This window comes from Nelusetta ayraudi, unplaced genomic scaffold (genome assembly GCF_046127955.1).
Source record: "Nelusetta ayraudi isolate G7.1 ecotype Tasmania unplaced genomic scaffold, CSIRO-AGI_Nayr_v1 ptg000057l, whole genome shotgun sequence".
Classification (NCBI taxonomy): Eukaryota; Metazoa; Chordata; class Actinopteri; order Tetraodontiformes; family Monacanthidae; genus Nelusetta; species Nelusetta ayraudi.
This window is the reverse complement of record NW_027466107.1, coordinates 292,032-310,000: the sequence shown is the minus strand read 5'-3', so window position 1 is coordinate 310,000 and position 17,969 is coordinate 292,032. Positions and strand designations below refer to the sequence as shown.

Genomic DNA, 17,969 nt, shown 5'->3' with positions numbered 1-17,969 from the left:
GGCTCCTCCCACCTGCCAGGCGGCTGGCCTACCGGATGAAAATGGGAACGCTCCCCAACCCGAAATCCCCTAAAAAGCCCTCATGTAAGTTTGCTGCTGCTTCCCAGGCATCCATCTGTCTGTCACCCCCCCACCCCGATCCCCACCAGCTCAGTCAGACCTGTCTGAGATGCTGAATTCAGCACTTTTCCATTATTCATTGACATTTATTGACCCCGCCTCCTTCCTTTGCCGGTAATTGGTTCTCTGAGAGGCATCTGGATCCATCCTGCCTCTCTCTCTCTCTCTCTCTCTCTCTCTCTCTCTCTCTCTCTCTCTCTCTCTCTCTCTCTCTCTCTCTCTCTCCCTCTCTCCCTCCATCACTCTCTCTTTGTGCTGCGGTGTGTTTTTGAAAGGGATGAGAGAGTGATGGAGGGTGAGGAGGAGGGTGAGGAGGAGGGTGAGGAGGGGATCACAGATATGAATTAATCCCTTTCATGTTCGCCTCCATCTGGCCAAGTAGCAGCTCAGCTTGCCGCTGCTCCAGACAGCAAGCAGCAGTGGAAACAAAGCCCCGGCTGTAAACTACACCTCCGGAGTTGTAAACAGCTCCGGTGAGAGCGAGAGGCGAACACCGCTGAGCGCAGATCCAGCAGGAGGCCCAAAGTCCATGCAGGAGCCGCCCCGTTAATTCTCCTCAAATCCCAGAAGGGGGCGCTCTAGATGTGAGCCATCTACACCCCCCCCCCCACGCCCCCAACCCCCCCACCCTCACCCCTTCCTGTCTGTGGTGTCCAGCTCATGTCACTGTGTTGCCTTCACTGTCCTCGACTGACTGCAGCCAGATTGACACTCTGCTTCCTCCGTCCCTGCTGCCAGACGAGCAGAGCTGTGACAAAGGTGAGTTTCCCACAACACACCTCTGCTGACACAGAGGCCTCAGAGCTCAGAGTCTGTGTTTGTGTCTGTGTTTGTGCCTGTGTGCGTGCGTGCGTGCGTGCGTGCGTGTGTGCCTACAAGGGAGCCGTGTGCACTTTGGATTTCTACTCCTCCCAGTCTTAAATCCCCCTCCTGCTGTCAGTGCAGCAGACCAGAATAGAGAATCTCAGCCTGTGTATGTGTGTGTGTGTGTTTGTGTGTCTGTGTGTGTTTGTGTGTCTGTGTGTGTGTAGTGTGTGCGCGCACTGCGCCAGGTGATGTGCACTAACCGTCCCCGGGGACTTGAGCTCGACAAAGCGCAGGGTTGTTAAAAATAACTGCTGCTCCCTCCCTCCTCCTCCTCCTCCTCCTCCTCCTCCTCCTCCTCTTCTTCCTCCTCCTTCTCCTCGTCCTCCTCCTGCTTCCCTGCACGTCTTCCGTCAAAGCGCTCGATTCGTGCTCGATTTTAGATTTTGGATGAGCCGACCATCAACTGTTTCCTCTCAGTTGTGTATTTTTGAGTCTTTCTGCAGTTTGTGGGTCGGACTTTAGACCCGGATGGGCAGTTCTCTCCTCTTCCTTTTCCCCTCCTCTCCTCCTTTCTCTGTCTGCTCTTTCATTCTTCTGCTCTCGTCTAAATTCTCTTCTTCTTCCCTGGCCGAGTTGGGTCGTTTCACCTGCCTCACCTTTCCTCTCTCAGTTCTCCTCTCCAGTCTTTCCCTGAATTCTTTCTTTCGTTCAGTTCGCCTCCTCTTCTCTTCCAGTCTTGATGTCCTTCTTCATCCCAGTCTGGATTTTCCTTGTCTTTTTTCCTATTATCTTTCCCTCTCTTTTAGTATTTTCCTATTTTTTTTATTTCATCTCTTTTCTTTCCTTCTCAATCTTTCTTAACCTATTCCTAACTAACCTACTCTATCCTCTTCCCCTTTTCTGATTTCCTTTCCTTCATTCCTTCCTTTTTCTTTCCTCGTACTCTCTCTTCTCCTAGTGTCCACTCTTTTTCCCTCTTTCCTTAATTCCTTTTGCTTCTTCTGCCTTATTCTTTTCTCTTCTTTCCTTTGGTTTGGTCTCTCCTCCAGCTGACTGTAGTGCCGCCCCTCTCCCACGTTAACCCCTCCTCCCCCACTCAGTGCTCCTCAGCTCCCCTAGGTCTCTCACCCTGTCCCCCCTCCATTTGCCTCCCTACAGAGGACTGTGACTGTGAGGGATATTTCAATGGACAGTACATAGGTGAGAGCGTGCACGTCTCTCCATCACTCCTCCTCCCCCTCTTCTCCTCCTCCTTCTCCTCCATACTTTGCTCCTGGCTTGCTGCAGCCTGTCTGCGTGCTAGCACCCCCTGCTGGGCAAACATCTGTCTGGGGTTGAGGGAAGGGTCAAAAGTAGTTGGAGGGATGCTGAAGATCAATTTTCTGATTTAAGTAGATTCAGATTTCACTCTGTCTCAGGCTAGGCTATGATGGGGCGCTCATTTCAGTGAGTTTCAGGCTTGTGCAACCATTTTTTGATTTTTTTTTTGTCCATGAAAAAACAAACCAAGCCACAGGTATGTTTTTATGTACGTTTTTCCGATTATCGGACATATTGAGATTTGGCACTGTTCCTCTCAGTCTCATGCTAAGCCATGGTAGTACGGCCATTTGTGATTATTTAGGCGTGTCAAACCATTTGAAAAAAAAAAATTTTGTCCTTGGAAAAAAATGACAGATTATAGTATGTTTTTACAATTTTCGGACCTGTGGATGTAATACATTGTACAGCTTTGTGTCATGGTAAACTGTGAAAGTACGGTCGTTTTGGTGCGTTTCGGTCTTTTCAAACCATTAAAACACAATTTCAGATTTTCAAATAAATTTGACGTGGGTGTGTCTTGGGGGCTCCCGACGACAAAGCAAGCGGCCCCATGTCTCTAGGACAAAGTTGAACTTTGACCCCATAGACTTGCATGGAATTAGGGTTAGGGTTAAGCCTGAAATTAGGGTTAGGGTTAGGGTTAGGGTTAGGGTTAAGCCTGAAATTAGGGTTAGGATTAGGGTTAGGGTTGGGGTTGGGGTTAGGGTTAGGGTTAAGCCTGAAATTAGGGTTAGGGTTAGGGTTTTGGGTTGGGGTTAGGTTTAGGGTTAAGCCTGAAATTAGGGTTAGGGTTGGGGTTAGGGTTAGGGTTGGGGTTTTGGTTGCGGTTCACGTTAAGGCTGGGTTTGCGGTTGGGTTAGGGTTAGGGTTAGGGTTAGCCCTAACCCTAACCCTAAACCATTTAAAAAAAAAAAATTTTTGTCCTTGGAAAAAAATGACAGATTATAGTATGTTTTTACAATTTTCGGACCTGTGGATGTAATACATTGTACAGCTTTGTGTCATGGTAAACTGTGAAAGTACGGTCGTTTCGGTGCGTTTCGGTCTTTTCAAACCATTAAAACACAATTTCAGATTTTCAAATAAATTTGACGCGGGTGTGTCTTGGGGGCTCCCGACGACAAAGCAAGCGGCCCCATGTCTCTAGGACAAAGTTGAACTTTGACCCCATAGACTTGCATGGCATTAGGGTTAGGGTTAAGCCTGAAATTAGGGTTAGGGTTAGGGTTAGGGTTAAGCCTGAAATTAGGGTTAGGGTTAGGGTTAGGGTTGGGGTTGGGGTTAGGGTTAGGGTTAAGCCTGAAATTAGGGTTAGGGTTAGGGTTTTGGGTTGGGGTTAGGGTTAGGGTTAAGCCTGAAATTAGGGTTAGGGTTAGGGTTGGGGTTAGGGTTAGGGTTAGGGTTAGGGTTAAGCCTGAAATTAGGGTTAGGGTTTTGGGTTAGGGTTGGGGTTTTGGTTGCGGTTCACGTTAAGGCTGGGTTTGCGGTTGGGTTTGGGTTAGGGTTAGGGTTAGGGTTAGGGTTAGCCCTAACCCTAACCCTAAACCATTTAAAAAAAAAAAATTTTTGTCCTTGGAAAAAAATGACAGATTATAGTATGTTTTTACAATTTTCGGACCTGTGGATGTAATACATTGTACAGCTTTGTGTCATGGTAAACTGTGAAAGTACGGTCGTTTCGGTGCGTTTCGGTCTTTTCAAACCATTAAAACACAATTTCAGATTTTCAAATAAATTTGACGCGGGTGTGTCTTGGGGGCTCCCGACGACAAAGCAAGCGGCCCCATGTCTCTAGGACAAAGTTGAACTTTGACCCCATAGACTTGCATGGCATTAGGGTTAGGGTTAAGCCTGAAATTAGGGTTAGGGTTAGGGTTAGGGTTAAGCCTGAAATTAGGGTTAGGGTTAGGGTTAGGGTTGGGGTTGGGGTTAGGGTTAGGGTTAAGCCTGAAATTAGGGTTAGGGTTAGGGTTTTGGGTTAGGGTTAGGGTTAGGGTTAGGGTTAAGCCTGAAATTAGGGTTAGGGTTAGGGTTTTGGGTTAGGGTTGGGGTTTTGGTTGCGGTTCACGTTAAGGCTGGGTTTGCGGTTGGGTTTGGGTTAGGGTTAGGGTTAGGGTTAGGGTTAGCCCTAACCCTAACCCTAAACCATTTAAAAAAAAAAAAATTTTGTCCTTGGAAAAAAATGACAGATTATAGTATGTTTTTACAATTTTCGGACCTGTGGATGTAATACATTGTACAGCTTTGTGTCATGGTAAACTGTGAAAGTACGGTCGTTTCGGTGCGTTTCGGTCTTTTCAAACCATTAAAACACAATTTCAGATTTTCAAATAAATTTGACGCGGGTGTGTCTTGGGGGCTCCCGACGACAAAGCAAGCGGCCCCATGTCTCTAGGACAAAGTTGAACTTTGACCCCATAGACTTGCATGGCATTAGGGTTAGGGTTAAGCCTGAAATTAGGGTTAGGGTTAGGGTTAGGGTTAAGCCTGAAATTAGGGTTAGGGTTAGGGTTAGGGTTGGGGTTGGGGTTAGGGTTAGGGTTAAGCCTGAAATTAGGGTTAGGGTTAGGGTTTTGGGTTAGGGTTAGGGTTAGGGTTAGGGTTAAGCCTGAAATTAGGGTTAGGGTTAGGGTTTTGGGTTAGGGTTGGGGTTTTGGTTGCGGTTCACGTTAAGGCTGGGTTTGCGGTTGGGTTTGGGTTAGGGTTAGGGTTCGGGTTAAGCCTGAAATTAGGGTTAGGGTTAGGGTTAGGGTTGGATTTAGGGTTAGGGTTAGGGTTAAGCCTGAAATTAGGGTTAGGGTTAGGGTTTTGGGTTAGGGTTGGGGTTTTGGTTGCGGTTCACGTTAAGGCTGGGTTTGCGGTTGGGTTTGGGTTAGGGTTAGGGTTCGGGTTAGGGTTAGCCCTAACCCTAACCCTAAACCATTTAAAAAAAAAAAAAATTTTGTCCTTGGAAAAAAAGGACAGATTATAGTATGTTTTTACAATTTTCGGACCTGTGGATGTAATACATTGTACAGCTTTGTGTCATGGTAAACTGTGAAAGTACGGTCGTTTCGGTGCGTTTCGGTCTTTTCAAACCATTAAAACACAATTTCAGATTTTCAAATAAATTTGACGCGGGTGTGTCTTGGGGGCTCCCGACGACAAAGCAAGCGGCCCCATGTCTCTAGGACAAAGTTGAACTTTGACCCCATAGACTTGCATGGCATTAGGGTTAGGGTTAAGCCTGAAATTAGGGTTAGGGTTAGGGTTAGGGTTAAGCCTGAAATTAGGGTTAGGGTTAGGGTTAGGGTTGGGGTTGGGGTTAGGGTTAGGGTTAAGCCTGAAATTAGGGTTAGGGTTAGGGTTTTGGGTTGGGGTTAGGGTTAGGGTTAAGCCTGAAATTAGGGTTAGGGTTAGGGTTAGGGTTGGATTTAGGGTTAGGGTTAGGGTTAAGCCTGAAATTAGGGTTAGGGTTAGGGTTTTGGGTTAGGGTTGGGGTTTTGGTTGCGGTTCACGTTAAGGCTGGGTTTGCGGTTGGGTTTGGGTTAGGGTTAGGGTTCGGGTTAGGGTTAGCCCTAACCCTAACCCTAAACCATTTAAAAAAAAAAAAAATTTTGTCCTTGGAAAAAAATGACAGATTATAGTATGTTTTTATAATTTTCGGACCTGTGGATGTAATACATTGTACAGCTTTGTGTCATGGTAAACTGTGAAAGTACGGTCGTTTCGGTGCGTTTCGGTCTTTTCAAACCATTAAAACACAATTTCAGATTTTCAAATAAATTTGACGCGGGTGTGTCTTGGGGGCTCCCGACGACAAAGCAAGCGGCCCCATGTCTCTAGGACAAAGTTGAACTTTGACCCCATAGACTTGCATGGCATTAGGGTTAGGGTTAAGCCTGAAATTAGGGTTAGGGTTAGGGTTAGGGTTAAGCCTGAAATTAGGGTTAGGGTTAGGGTTAGGGTTGGGGTTGGGGTTAGGGTTAGGGTTAAGCCTGAAATTAGGGTTAGGGTTAGGGTTTTGGGTTGGGGTTAGGGTTAGGGTTAAGCCTGAAATTAGGGTTAGGGTTAGGGTTGGGGTTAGGGTTAGGGTTAGGGTTAGGGTTAAGCCTGAAATTAGGGTTAGGGTTAGGGTTTTGGGTTAGGGTTGGGGTTTTGGTTGCGGTTCACGTTAAGGCTGGGTTTGCGATTGGGTTTGGGTTAGGGTTAGGGTTAGGGTTAGGGTTAGGGTTAGCCCTAACCCTAACCCTAAACCATTTAAAAAAAAAAAAATTTTGTCCTTGGAAAAAAATGACAGATTATAGTATGTTTTTACAATTTTCGGACCTGTGGATGTAATACATTGTACAGCTTTGTGTCATGGTAAACTGTGAAAGTACGGTCGTTTCGGTGCGTTTCGGTCTTTTCAAACCATTAAAACACAATTTCAGATTTTCAAATAAATTTGACGTGGGTGTGTCTTGGGGGCTCCCGACGACAAAGCAAGCGGCCCCATGTCTCTAGGACAAAGTTGAACTTTGACCCCATAGACTTGCATGGCATTAGGGTTAGGGTTAAGCCTGAAATTAGGGTTAGGGTTAGGGTTAGGGTTAAGCCTGAAATTAGGGTTAGGGTTAGGGTTAGGGTTGGGGTTAGGGTTAGGGTTAAGCCTGAAATTAGGGTTAGGGTTAGGGTTTTGGGTTGGGGTTAGGGTTAGGGTTAGGGTTAAGCCTGAAATTAGGTTTAGGGTTAGGGTTTTGGGTTAGGGTTGGGGTTCACGTTAATGCTGGGTTTGCGGTTGGGTTTGGGTTAGGGTTAGGGTTAGGGTTAGGGTTAGCCCTAACCCTAACCCTAAACCATTTAAAAAAAAAAAAATTTTGTCCTTGGAAAAAAATGACAGATTATAGTATGTTTTTACAATTTTCGGACCTACATTGTACAGCTTTGTGTTATGGTAAACTGTGAAAGTACGGTCGTTTCGGTGCGTTTCGGTCTTTTCAAAGCATTAAAACACAATTTCAGATTTTCAAATAAATTTGACGCGGGTGTGTCTTGGGGGCTCCCGACGACAAAGCAAGCGGCCCCATGTCTCTAGGACAAAGTTGAACTTTGACCCCATAGACTTGCATGGCATTAGGGTTAGGGTTAAGCCTGAAATTAGGGTTAGGGTTAGGGTTAGGGTTAAGCCTGAAATTAGGGTTAGGGTTAGGGTTAGGGTTAGGGTTAGGGTTAGCCCTAACCCTAACCCTAAACCATTTAAAAAAAAAAAATTTTTGTCCTTGGAAAAAAATGACAGATTATAGTATGTTTTTACAATTTTCGGACCTGTGGATGTAATACATTGTACAGCTTTGTGTCATGGTAAACTGTGAAAGTACGGTCGTTTCGGTGCGTTTCGGTCTTTTCAAACCATTAAAACACAATTTCAGATTTTCAAATAAATTTGACGCGGGTGTGTCTTGGGGGCTCCCGACGACAAAGCAAGCGGCCCCATGTCTCTAGGACAAAGTTGAACTTTGACCCCATAGACTTGCATGGCATTAGGGTTAGGGTTAAGCCTGAAATTAGGGTTAGGGTTAGGGTTAGGGTTAAGCCTGAAATTAGGGTTAGGGTTAGGGTTAGGGTTGGGGTTGGGGTTAGGGTTAGGGTTAAGCCTGAAATTAGGGTTAGGGTTAGGGTTTTGGGTTGGGGTTAGGTTTAGGGTTAAGCCTGAAATTAGGGTTAGGGTTGGGGTTAGGGTTAGGGTTGGGGTTTTGGTTGCGGTTCACGTTAAGGCTGGGTTTGCGGTTGGGTTAGGGTTAGGGTTAGGGTTAGCCCTAACCCTAACCCTAAACCATTTAAAAAAAAAAAATTTTTGTCCTTGGAAAAAAATGACAGATTATAGTATGTTTTTACAATTTTCGGACCTGTGGATGTAATACATTGTACAGCTTTGTGTCATGGTAAACTGTGAAAGTACGGTCGTTTCGGTGCGTTTCGGTCTTTTCAAACCATTAAAACACAATTTCAGATTTTCAAATAAATTTGACGCGGGTGTGTCTTGGGGGCTCCCGACGACAAAGCAAGCGGCCCCATGTCTCTAGGACAAAGTTGAACTTTGACCCCATAGACTTGCATGGCATTAGGGTTAGGGTTAAGCCTGAAATTAGGGTTAGGGTTAGGGTTAGGGTTAAGCCTGAAATTAGGGTTAGGGTTAGGGTTAGGGTTGGGGTTGGGGTTAGGGTTAGGGTTAAGCCTGAAATTAGGGTTAGGGTTAGGGTTTTGGGTTGGGGTTAGGGTTAGGGTTAAGCCTGAAATTAGGGTTAGGGTTAGGGTTGGGGTTAGGGTTAGGGTTAGGGTTAGGGTTAAGCCTGAAATTAGGGTTAGGGTTAGGGTTTTGGGTTAGGGTTGGGGTTTTGGTTGCGGTTCACGTTAAGGCTGGGTTTGCGATTGGGTTTGGGTTAGGGTTAGGGTTAGGGTTAGGGTTAGGGTTAGCCCTAACCCTAACCCTAAACCATTTAAAAAAAAAAAAATTTTGTCCTTGGAAAAAAATGACAGATTATAGTATGTTTTTACAATTTTCGGACCTGTGGATGTAATACATTGTACAGCTTTGTGTCATGGTAAACTGTGAAAGTACGGTCGTTTCGGTGCGTTTCGGTCTTTTCAAACCATTAAAACACAATTTCAGATTTTCAAATAAATTTGACGTGGGTGTGTCTTGGGGGCTCCCGACGACAAAGCAAGCGGCCCCATGTCTCTAGGACAAAGTTGAACTTTGACCCCATAGACTTGCATGGCATTAGGGTTAGGGTTAAGCCTGAAATTAGGGTTAGGGTTAGGGTTAGGGTTAAGCCTGAAATTAGGGTTAGGGTTAGGGTTAGGGTTGGGGTTAGGGTTAGGGTTAAGCCTGAAATTAGGGTTAGGGTTAGGGTTTTGGGTTGGGGTTAGGGTTAGGGTTAGGGTTAAGCCTGAAATTAGGGTTAGGGTTAGGGTTTTGGGTTAGGGTTGGGGTTCACGTTAATGCTGGGTTTGCGGTTGGGTTTGGGTTAGGGTTAGGGTTAGGGTTAGGGTTAGCCCTAACCCTAACCCTAAACCATTTAAAAAAAAAAAAATTTTGTCCTTGGAAAAAAATGACAGATTATAGTATGTTTTTACAATTTTCGGACCTACATTGTACAGCTTTGTGTTATGGTAAACTGTGAAAGTACGGTCGTTTCGGTGCGTTTCGGTCTTTTCAAACCATTAAAACACAATTTCAGATTTTCAAATAAATTTGACGCGGGTGTGTCTTGGGGGCTCCCGACGACAAAGCAAGCGGCCCCATGTCTCTAGGACAAAGTTGAACTTTGACCCCATAGACTTGCATGGCATTAGGGTTAGGGTTAAGCCTGAAATTAGGGTTAGGGTTAGGGTTAGGGTTAAGCCTGAAATTAGGGTTAGGGTTAGGGTTAGGGTTAGGGTTAGGGTTAGCCCTAACCCTAACCCTAAACCATTTAAAAAAAAAAAATTTTTGTCCTTGGAAAAAAATGACAGATTATAGTATGTTTTTACAATTTTCGGACCTGTGGATGTAATACATTGTACAGCTTTGTGTCATGGTAAACTGTGAAAGTACGGTCGTTTCGGTGCGTTTCGGTCTTTTCAAACCATTAAAACACAATTTCAGATTTTCAAATAAATTTGACGCGGGTGTGTCTTGGGGGCTCCCGACGACAAAGCAAGCGGCCCCATGTCTCTAGGACAAAGTTGAACTTTGACCCCATAGACTTGCATGGCATTAAGGTTAGGGTTAAGCCTGAAATTAGGGTTAGGGTTAGGGTTAAGCCTGAAATTAGGGTTAGGGTTAGGGTTAGGGTTGGGGTTGGGGTTAGGGTTAGGGTTAAGCCTGAAATTAGGGTTAGGGTTAGGGTTGGGGTTAGGGTTAGGGTTAAGGTTAGGGTTAAGCCTGAAATTAGGGTTAGGGTTAGGGTTTTGGGTTAGGGTTGGGGTTTTGGTTGCGGTTCACGTTAAGGCTGGGTTTGCGATTGGGTTTGGGTTAGGGTTAGGGTTAGGGTTAGGGTTAGGGTTAGCCCTAACCCTAACCCTAAACCATTTAAAAAAAAAAAAATTTTGTCCTTGGAAAAAAATGACAGATTATAGTATGTTTTTACAATTTTCGGACCTGTGGATGTAATACATTGTACAGCTTTGTGTCATGGTAAACTGTGAAAGTACGGTCGTTTCGGTGCGTTTCGGTCTTTTCAAACCATTAAAACACAATTTCAGATTTTCAAATAAATTTGACGTGGGTGTGTCTTGGGGGCTCCCGACGACAAAGCAAGCGGCCCCATGTCTCTAGGACAAAGTTGAACTTTGACCCCATAGACTTGCATGGCATTAGGGTTAGGGTTAAGCCTGAAATTAGGGTTAGGGTTAGGGTTAGGGTTAAGCCTGAAATTAGGGTTAGGGTTAGGGTTAGGGTTGGGGTTAGGGTTAGGGTTAAGCCTGAAATTAGGGTTAGGGTTAGGGTTTTGGGTTGGGGTTAGGGTTAGGGTTAGGGTTAAGCCTGAAATTAGGGTTAGGGTTAGGGTTTTGGGTTAGGGTTGGGGTTCACGTTAATGCTGGGTTTGCGGTTGGGTTTGGGTTAGGGTTAGGGTTAGGGTTAGGGTTAGCCCTAACCCTAACCCTAAACCATTTAAAAAAAAAAAAATTTTGTCCTTGGAAAAAAATGACAGATTATAGTATGTTTTTACAATTTTCGGACCTACATTGTACAGCTTTGTGTTATGGTAAACTGTGAAAGTACGGTCGTTTCGGTGCGTTTCGGTCTTTTCAAACCATTAAAACACAATTTCAGATTTTCAAATAAATTTGACGCGGGTGTGTCTTGGGGGCTCCCGACGACAAAGCAAGCGGCCCCATGTCTCTAGGACAAAGTTGAACTTTGACCCCATAGACTTGCATGGCATTAGGGTTAGGGTTAAGCCTGAAATTAGGGTTAGGGTTAGGGTTAGGGTTAAGCCTGAAATTAGGGTTAGGGTTAGGGTTAGGGTTAGGGTTAGGGTTAGCCCTAACCCTAACCCTAAACCATTTAAAAAAAAAAAATTTTTGTCCTTGGAAAAAAATGACAGATTATAGTATGTTTTTACAATTTTCGGACCTGTGGATGTAATACATTGTACAGCTTTGTGTCATGGTAAACTGTGAAAGTACGGTCGTTTCGGTGCGTTTCGGTCTTTTCAAACCATTAAAACACAATTTCAGATTTTCAAATAAATTTGACGCGGGTGTGTCTTGGGGGCTCCCGACGACAAAGCAAGCGGCCCCATGTCTCTAGGACAAAGTTGAACTTTGACCCCATAGACTTGCATGGCATTAAGGTTAGGGTTAAGCCTGAAATTAGGGTTAGGGTTAGGGTTAGGGTTAAGCCTGAAATTAGGGTTAGGGTTAGGGTTAGGGTTAGGGTTAGGGTTAGCCCTAACCCTAACCCTAAACCATTTAAAAAAAAAAAATTTTTGTCCTTGGAAAAAAATGACAGATTATAGTATGTTTTTACAATTTTCGGACCTGTGGATGTAATACATTGTACAGCTTTGTGTCATGGTAAACTGTGAAAGTACGGTCGTTTCGGTGCGTTTCGGTCTTTTCAAACCATTAAAACACAATTTCAGATTTTCAAATAAATTTGACGCGGGTGTGTCTTGGGGGCTCCCGACGACAAAGCAAGCGGCCCCATGTCTCTAGGACAAAGTTGAACTTTGACCCCATAGACTTGCATGGCATTAAGGTTAGGGTTAAGCCTGAAATTAGGGTTAGGGTTAGGGTTAAGCCTGAAATTAGGGTTAGGGTTAGGGTTAGGGTTGGGGTTGGGGTTAGGGTTAGGGTTAAGCCTGAAATTAGGGTTAGGGTTAGGGTTTTGGGTTGGGGTTAGGGTTAGGGTTAAGCCTGAAATTAGGGTTAGTGTTAGGGTTGGGGTTAGGGTTAGGGTTAGGGTTAGGGTTAAGCCTGAAATTAGGGTTAGGGTTAGGGTTGGGGTTAGGGTTAGGGTTAGGGTTCGGGTTAAGCCTGAAATTAGGGTTAGGGTTAGGGTTTTGGGTTAGGGTTGGGGTTTTGGTTGCGGTTCACGTTAAGGCTGGGTTTGCGGTTGGGTTTGGGTTAGGGTTAGGGTTAGGGTTAGGGTTAGGGTTAGCCCTAACCCTAACCCTAAACCATTTAAAAAAAAAAAAATTTTGTCCTTGGAAAAAAATGACAGATTATAGTATGTTTTTACAATTTTCGGACCTGTGGATGTAATACATTGTACAGCTTTGTGTCATGGTAAACTGTGAAAGTACGGTCGTTTCGGTGCGTTTCGGTCTTTTCAAAGCATTAAAACACAATTTCAGATTTTCAAATAAATTTGACGCGGGTGTGTCTTGGGGGCTCCCGACGACAAAGCAAGCGGCCCCATGTCTCTAGGACAAAGTTGAACTTTGACCCCATAGACTTGCATGGCATTAGGGTTAGGGTTAAGCCTGAAATTAGGGTTAGGGTTAGGGTTAGGGTTAAGCCTGAAATTAGGGTTAGGGTTAGGGTTAGGTTTGGGGTTGGGGTTAGGGTTAGGGTTAAGCCTGAAATTAGGGTTAGGGTTAGGGTTTTGGGTTGGGGTTAGGGTTAGGGTTAAGCCTGAAATTAGGGTTGGGGTTAGGGTTAGGGTTAGGGTTAGGGTTAAGCCTGAAATTAGGGTTAGGGTTTTGGGTTAGGGTTGGGGTTTTGGTTGCGGTTCACGTTAAGGCTGGGTTTGCGGTTGGGTTCGGGGTTGGAGCTAGGGTTGGGGCTAGAGTCTGTGCTAGGGTAAGGGTTGGGTCTCAATTTATGGTTAGGGTTATGGTTAATTTCTCAACACCCTCCCCCCTCAACCTTCAGTGCCCCTCCCCCTCCCACCTCCCCTCCCGCTTCCTGTGACTTGCCACAGGAATGACTATTTCCAAGCAAGAGGAGCTTTGTAAGCTCCTTCTTGTTGCTCTTCCTGTGGCTGCAATCTGCTTGCCTCATCCCTTCCTGCTGCAACCCTGACTCCTCCCCCAAACCCCAGTGCAGTGTGAACACCCTCCTGAAGCCCCTCCCCTCCCCACCTTCTTTCCCCACCTTGCTGCTGTGCTGTGGCCAGTGCGCTGCCCTCCTCCCTCTGACTAACCCTTTACCATGCTACTGAGCCCTCCCACCAACCCCGCCCATCCCCCAGCCCCCCGGGGCCCTGCTGTGTTGGAGGCATTGCACACTCACCCACCCAGGCACGTTTTGCTGCTCGTTCACCTTGCGTGGAGGTGTCAGGCTGGGTCGTGTGATGCTCTAACGCCAGTTATAGTCTCTCCTAAGTGTAAAGCAGTGGCGCCCTCCTGTGGCCAGGTGTTTTCCTGGGAATTTTATTCAGGTACAGTGCCCCCGACTCATTTCCCTCAAGGTAGCCCACCACTGACTTTGGGGCGGGGAGGATACAGACGGTCCTGGCTGTGGGAGACCCTGGTTTTGGCTTCAGTCAGTGACGGCGGTGTTTCTCAGGGCCAGGCTGTCCTGTCCGTCCTGCCTCAGCACCGTAGCCTCGTTCCAAGCGTCATGCATGTATTTGAACCATGCTGTGTATAGGGAAATCTGTGTGTGTGCAATTTATTTGGGTCAGTGCAATGTTCAGAGCTGCCTCATCACTTTGTTTTCTGTTTTTTTTTGTCTTTGTTTTCTTTTTATTGTATATGATTTTTTTTTCTCCAAGTACATGGGCAGTGTCTGGCTTTAAAGAGAGTGTGCAGCAGTGTCAGGCTTCAGTACTGTGTCCTGATGTATCCGCTGCATGCCGTTGGCGATTCAGCCGAAGCATGATGCACCTGGAGTTCACACGGACGTCTCCTGAGTCGCTCTGCAGACCAGAGTGAGCTGCTGTCAGCCATGTGCACTCTGTACACTGTTTAATGCATGGTTGTCAGTGGGCTGGTGCGTCCTTCAACGCATCATCTTCTCCGCAAAAAAGTCTCTTCACTCTGACCATATGTGCTTCATGTGTAGCAGTAGCTTGAGGAAATGTTGCCGCGCCCAGCCTGTGTTGATCCTGTTGCTCCTTCTCTCCAAACCTCTCTGCAGCCGGCCTTCGAAGGAGTTTCCGTCTGAGTCGGAAGGACCGACAGGGATCCTTGGGAGACGGCTCTGACCTGGGGGACCCCGACTTCCTGACCTATGAGGAGGTGACCCGCTACCAGCAGAGACCTCACGAAAGGCCTCGCCTGGTGGTCCTTATCGGTGAGACTCTTGCTCTGCTCCTTCTGTGGCAACAGTGACATCTAGTGGATCAAAACACAAACTGCAACGTTTTGACAGCATATTTTATTTTTCTTTCACTCTGTGGGTAAATTCCGGTATCGCTGAAGGTTCTCTTGGAGCGCGGATCAATGAGCTCAAACAGCGGGTGATTGCAGAGAACCCGCATCACTTTGCAGTTGCTGTACCACGTAAGTAAGCCTCTGCACACATGCACACAAATCTAAATAATCATTTTAAGCGTGTGAGGATTTCTTTCTCCTGTTTTTATTCACAAATGAGCCCCTCAAAGATAATAAACAATAAAAATTAACTTGAACTTCAAATCTTTTACTTGAATAAATTGATAACCCTAACCCTTTGGATGTGACTTAGTCATAAAGTCATAAAAGTTGATTTGATTGATTGATTGATTGACTGATAGCTTTCTTTTTGTTCAATGCCATTTAAAAAAAAAAAAAATCGCTTTTCCCAAAGCGTATTTTTTCCAAAGTCGAGTCGTCTACGCTTACTTTGTTCAACTGTGTGCGTTCCTGGAAGTTATTTTCTTGTTTTCATTTTGTAACTTTAAACCACCGCACATGTTAAATGACTGTATGGATTCCAGACACCACCAGACCCAAGAAGCCTCACGAGAAGGACGCTGTGGAGTACCACTTTGTCACCAAACAGCAATTTGACGCTGACGCGTTGAACAACAAGTACGTTTGCATTGGTTTCTGGCCTGTTGTGTGGTCTCCTGTGATTTGTTTCACGCCAATGTCATGCGCTCGTTGTACTTTTGCAGGTTCATAGAACACGGGGAGTACAAGGAGAACCAGTACGGCACCAGTATAGAGGCCATTCGCTCCGTGCAGGCCAAGAGCAAGATGTGTGTTGTGGATGTGCAGCCTGAGGTGGGCGCTGTTGCATCATAGCCGACTCACTCTGCCCTTGGCTGACCTCTGACCTCCCTCCACCTCTGCTGTGTGTGAACTCTCCAGGCTCTGAGGCGACTGCGGACGGCAGAGTTCAAGCCCTATGTGATCTTCGTCAAGCCTCGCATCCCAGAGAGCAGACGCAGGCGCAGCGCCGCCACGTCGCCAGGAGGGGGCGAGCACAGCCGTGTCACAGTGAGTTCCCTGTTTTGTTTTGTTTCTTACTGTTTTTGCCAGTCTTTCTTCTTTCTTTCTTTAATTCTTTGTTCGAGCATAAAAAGAAGGAAAAGGAAATCAGAAGATACAATAATAAAAATATGTAAGCCTAATACTCAAAGAAAAAACAACAACAACAAATGTCCACAACTTAAATATGCTCGAAAGGAGTAGGAAGAAGTACTTGACTTATCCAAACCGACCCTTATTCACAACGCCCTTTAGCTGCTTCTCATTGCCGTCCTCAAGAAAAAACTAAAACTAAAATATTTATTTATAAAGTAAATGAAATGTCATGTCAGAGTTTCAAACAAATTTAATTGTTGCCACCCCTACTTTTAAAAAAACCCTGAACCATTTCAAACCCTGAACCCAAAAGAACAACTAAAATTCCAGAACTTACTTTAGCTACAACCCTTCAGTAAAAAAAAAAGTCAAATTCAGATGGTCTGTGCGAAATAATTGCAATGACACTTGAGGTGATTTTAAAATCCAGTTTATTTTGCCCAATTCTTTATTTATTTTTTATTTTGGAGTTCTTAAGCAAAGTTTTACTGTGCAGGAAATAAAGTCACTTGTCGAAATGCTCAAAGTTCTTCACTATCCGCTGCCTGTCCAGGACGAGGACCTTCAGGAGATGCGTCAGTCTGCTGTCCAGATCGATCAGCAGTACGGACACCTGGTGGACCGGGTCCTCATCAAGGAGGACTCAGCCAGTGCCTGTGCAGAACTGCGAGGGATCCTGGAGAGCCTGGAGCGAGAGTCCTTCTGGGTGCCCGTCTGCTGGGTGCGGCCCTAGAACTTTGCCGGTGCCCTGGAGATGACTGCCAGGATCCTGCTGGCCAACCCAGGGAGTCTGCTGGCTTGTCTCTGTGCGACTGCAGCAGAGCAAAAGACAAGAGAGGCACAGAAAGAGAGAACATGATGTCACAGTATACCTCATTGTTTAAAGGTCCAAAAAAAGAAGATAAAAAAAGAAATCACAGTCTTCGGTAACTTCAGTCAGGTTTGGTTTCAGTCGTCAGGTCTCAGGAGGCTTCCACTCCTGACTGCAGCGTTCAGAAGGTGGCAGATTGTCGGGAGTACCTTCAAGTAGCATGTTTAGCTTTTAGTTTACAGTCTAATTGCACTCAGCACCGCTTCCAACAATGCATCTTGTTCTTTCCTACTGCTCATGCTTCCTGCACAGTCAACAATACAAAAGAGTCCTTCGACCAGAACGATGTGAATGCCATGAAACGAGTTCCCTCTCGGCGCAGGAAACTAAAGGTCAGCTATGGGAATGTCAGGATCTTTATTTTCTACTGATCTGTGGAGATGCATGATGACGTCTTTAATCAATCTTGGGTGTAAATACTGTAAATGTTTATTGTCTTTGCGTGCCAACGAACGACGTCGTAGCACTTCAATGCAACCTGTTTACTGTCGCCCCGTTGTGTGTGTAAAATAACTGTGCACAAAGTGTGTGTGTGTGTGCGTGCGTGTGTCCTTTTTACTTCCAGGAAGGGGGTTTTGTACAGTGCACTTGCACACGACTGTGTTTTGGCTGCAGGAAGAAGAGCAGACGCTTCTCCACCTCTGTCTTTTTTTTTTTTCAACCGTCCATTCTCTACATTTAAAAGCACACAAATTCTCTGCTGTTTGCCCTTCATTCATGTAACTGTGTTCATTCTCAGTTTACTGTCACACAGAGCAGTCAGCACGAATGACAGAGCTCCAAATGTGGACACACTTTGCAAATGTTGTCCAGTTGTATGGAGACAGTGGTTGGGAAAGAGGCCAGTGACCTTCAGGACGAGGCGCTGCAGTGATGTGGGGGATGTTACAGACATGCCATCTGCAGGAAAATGCAGCCTGAATGTGGCGCTAGAATGTAGGAGTCCTCGGAAGTGAAATATTTGTGTGCGTATAAATGTTCTAACTGACGTCTTTCCAGGTGGGACACACAGCACTGAGGCTTGGAGTTACAAACACAGAGTTTCGCATTGAGTTTCAGCTGCTCTTCAAAAAAAAATGTCTAAATGGTTAAAAAAAAAAAGAAAAAAAAAAGAAAAAAAAAAAAGCCAAGTATTTTTTTTTCTGTTGCCAAAGTCAATTTAAAGCATGTACGAGGAAGTGTAACCAAACAGGAAGTGGCTCCTTTCAAGTCATAATTTGTAAATAATCTTTAATTGCATTTTAATTAAAACCTAAACATTAATGTCAGATTCAACGCAGATTTACTTGAAGATGAAGTTCATTGACCATTCCTTCCTGTCCTGGAGCTCAACTTTGTGGTAAAATTGACGACAAATGTTCAATTGAAGTGAACTGTGATCTCGGTGATGGATGTTAAGAGATTTACAGTTAACAACTTCCAACCCCCCCCCCCCACCG

The 17,969-nt window shown here is 45.4% G+C and overlaps 1 protein-coding gene across 3 annotated transcripts in view; it reads left to right on the top strand.

Moving 5' to 3' along the window:
* mpp3a (MAGUK p55 scaffold protein 3a) overlaps positions 1-17,214 on the top strand; it is a 25,179-nt gene extending 7,965 nt beyond the window's left edge. The window contains exons 11-20 of one of the 3 annotated variants that reach the window (XM_076038721.1): positions 20-84; positions 859-879; positions 2,086-2,127; positions 13,520-13,585; positions 14,287-14,442; positions 14,571-14,651; positions 15,068-15,161; positions 15,248-15,356; positions 15,444-15,572; positions 16,213-17,214. In XM_076038721.1, the coding sequence (XP_075894836.1) occupies positions 20-84; positions 859-879; positions 2,086-2,127; positions 13,520-13,585; positions 14,287-14,442; positions 14,571-14,651; positions 15,068-15,161; positions 15,248-15,356; positions 15,444-15,572; positions 16,213-16,392 (943 nt within the window). In that variant the 3' untranslated portion in view covers positions 16,393-17,214. The remainder of the gene's footprint in view (positions 1-19; positions 85-858; positions 880-2,085; positions 2,128-13,519; positions 13,586-14,286; positions 14,443-14,570; positions 14,652-15,067; positions 15,162-15,247; positions 15,357-15,443; positions 15,573-16,212) is intronic. The other 2 variants (XM_076038722.1, XM_076038723.1) reach the window with 2 other exon arrangements.
* The last annotated feature ends 755 nt before the right edge of the window (positions 17,215-17,969 follow it).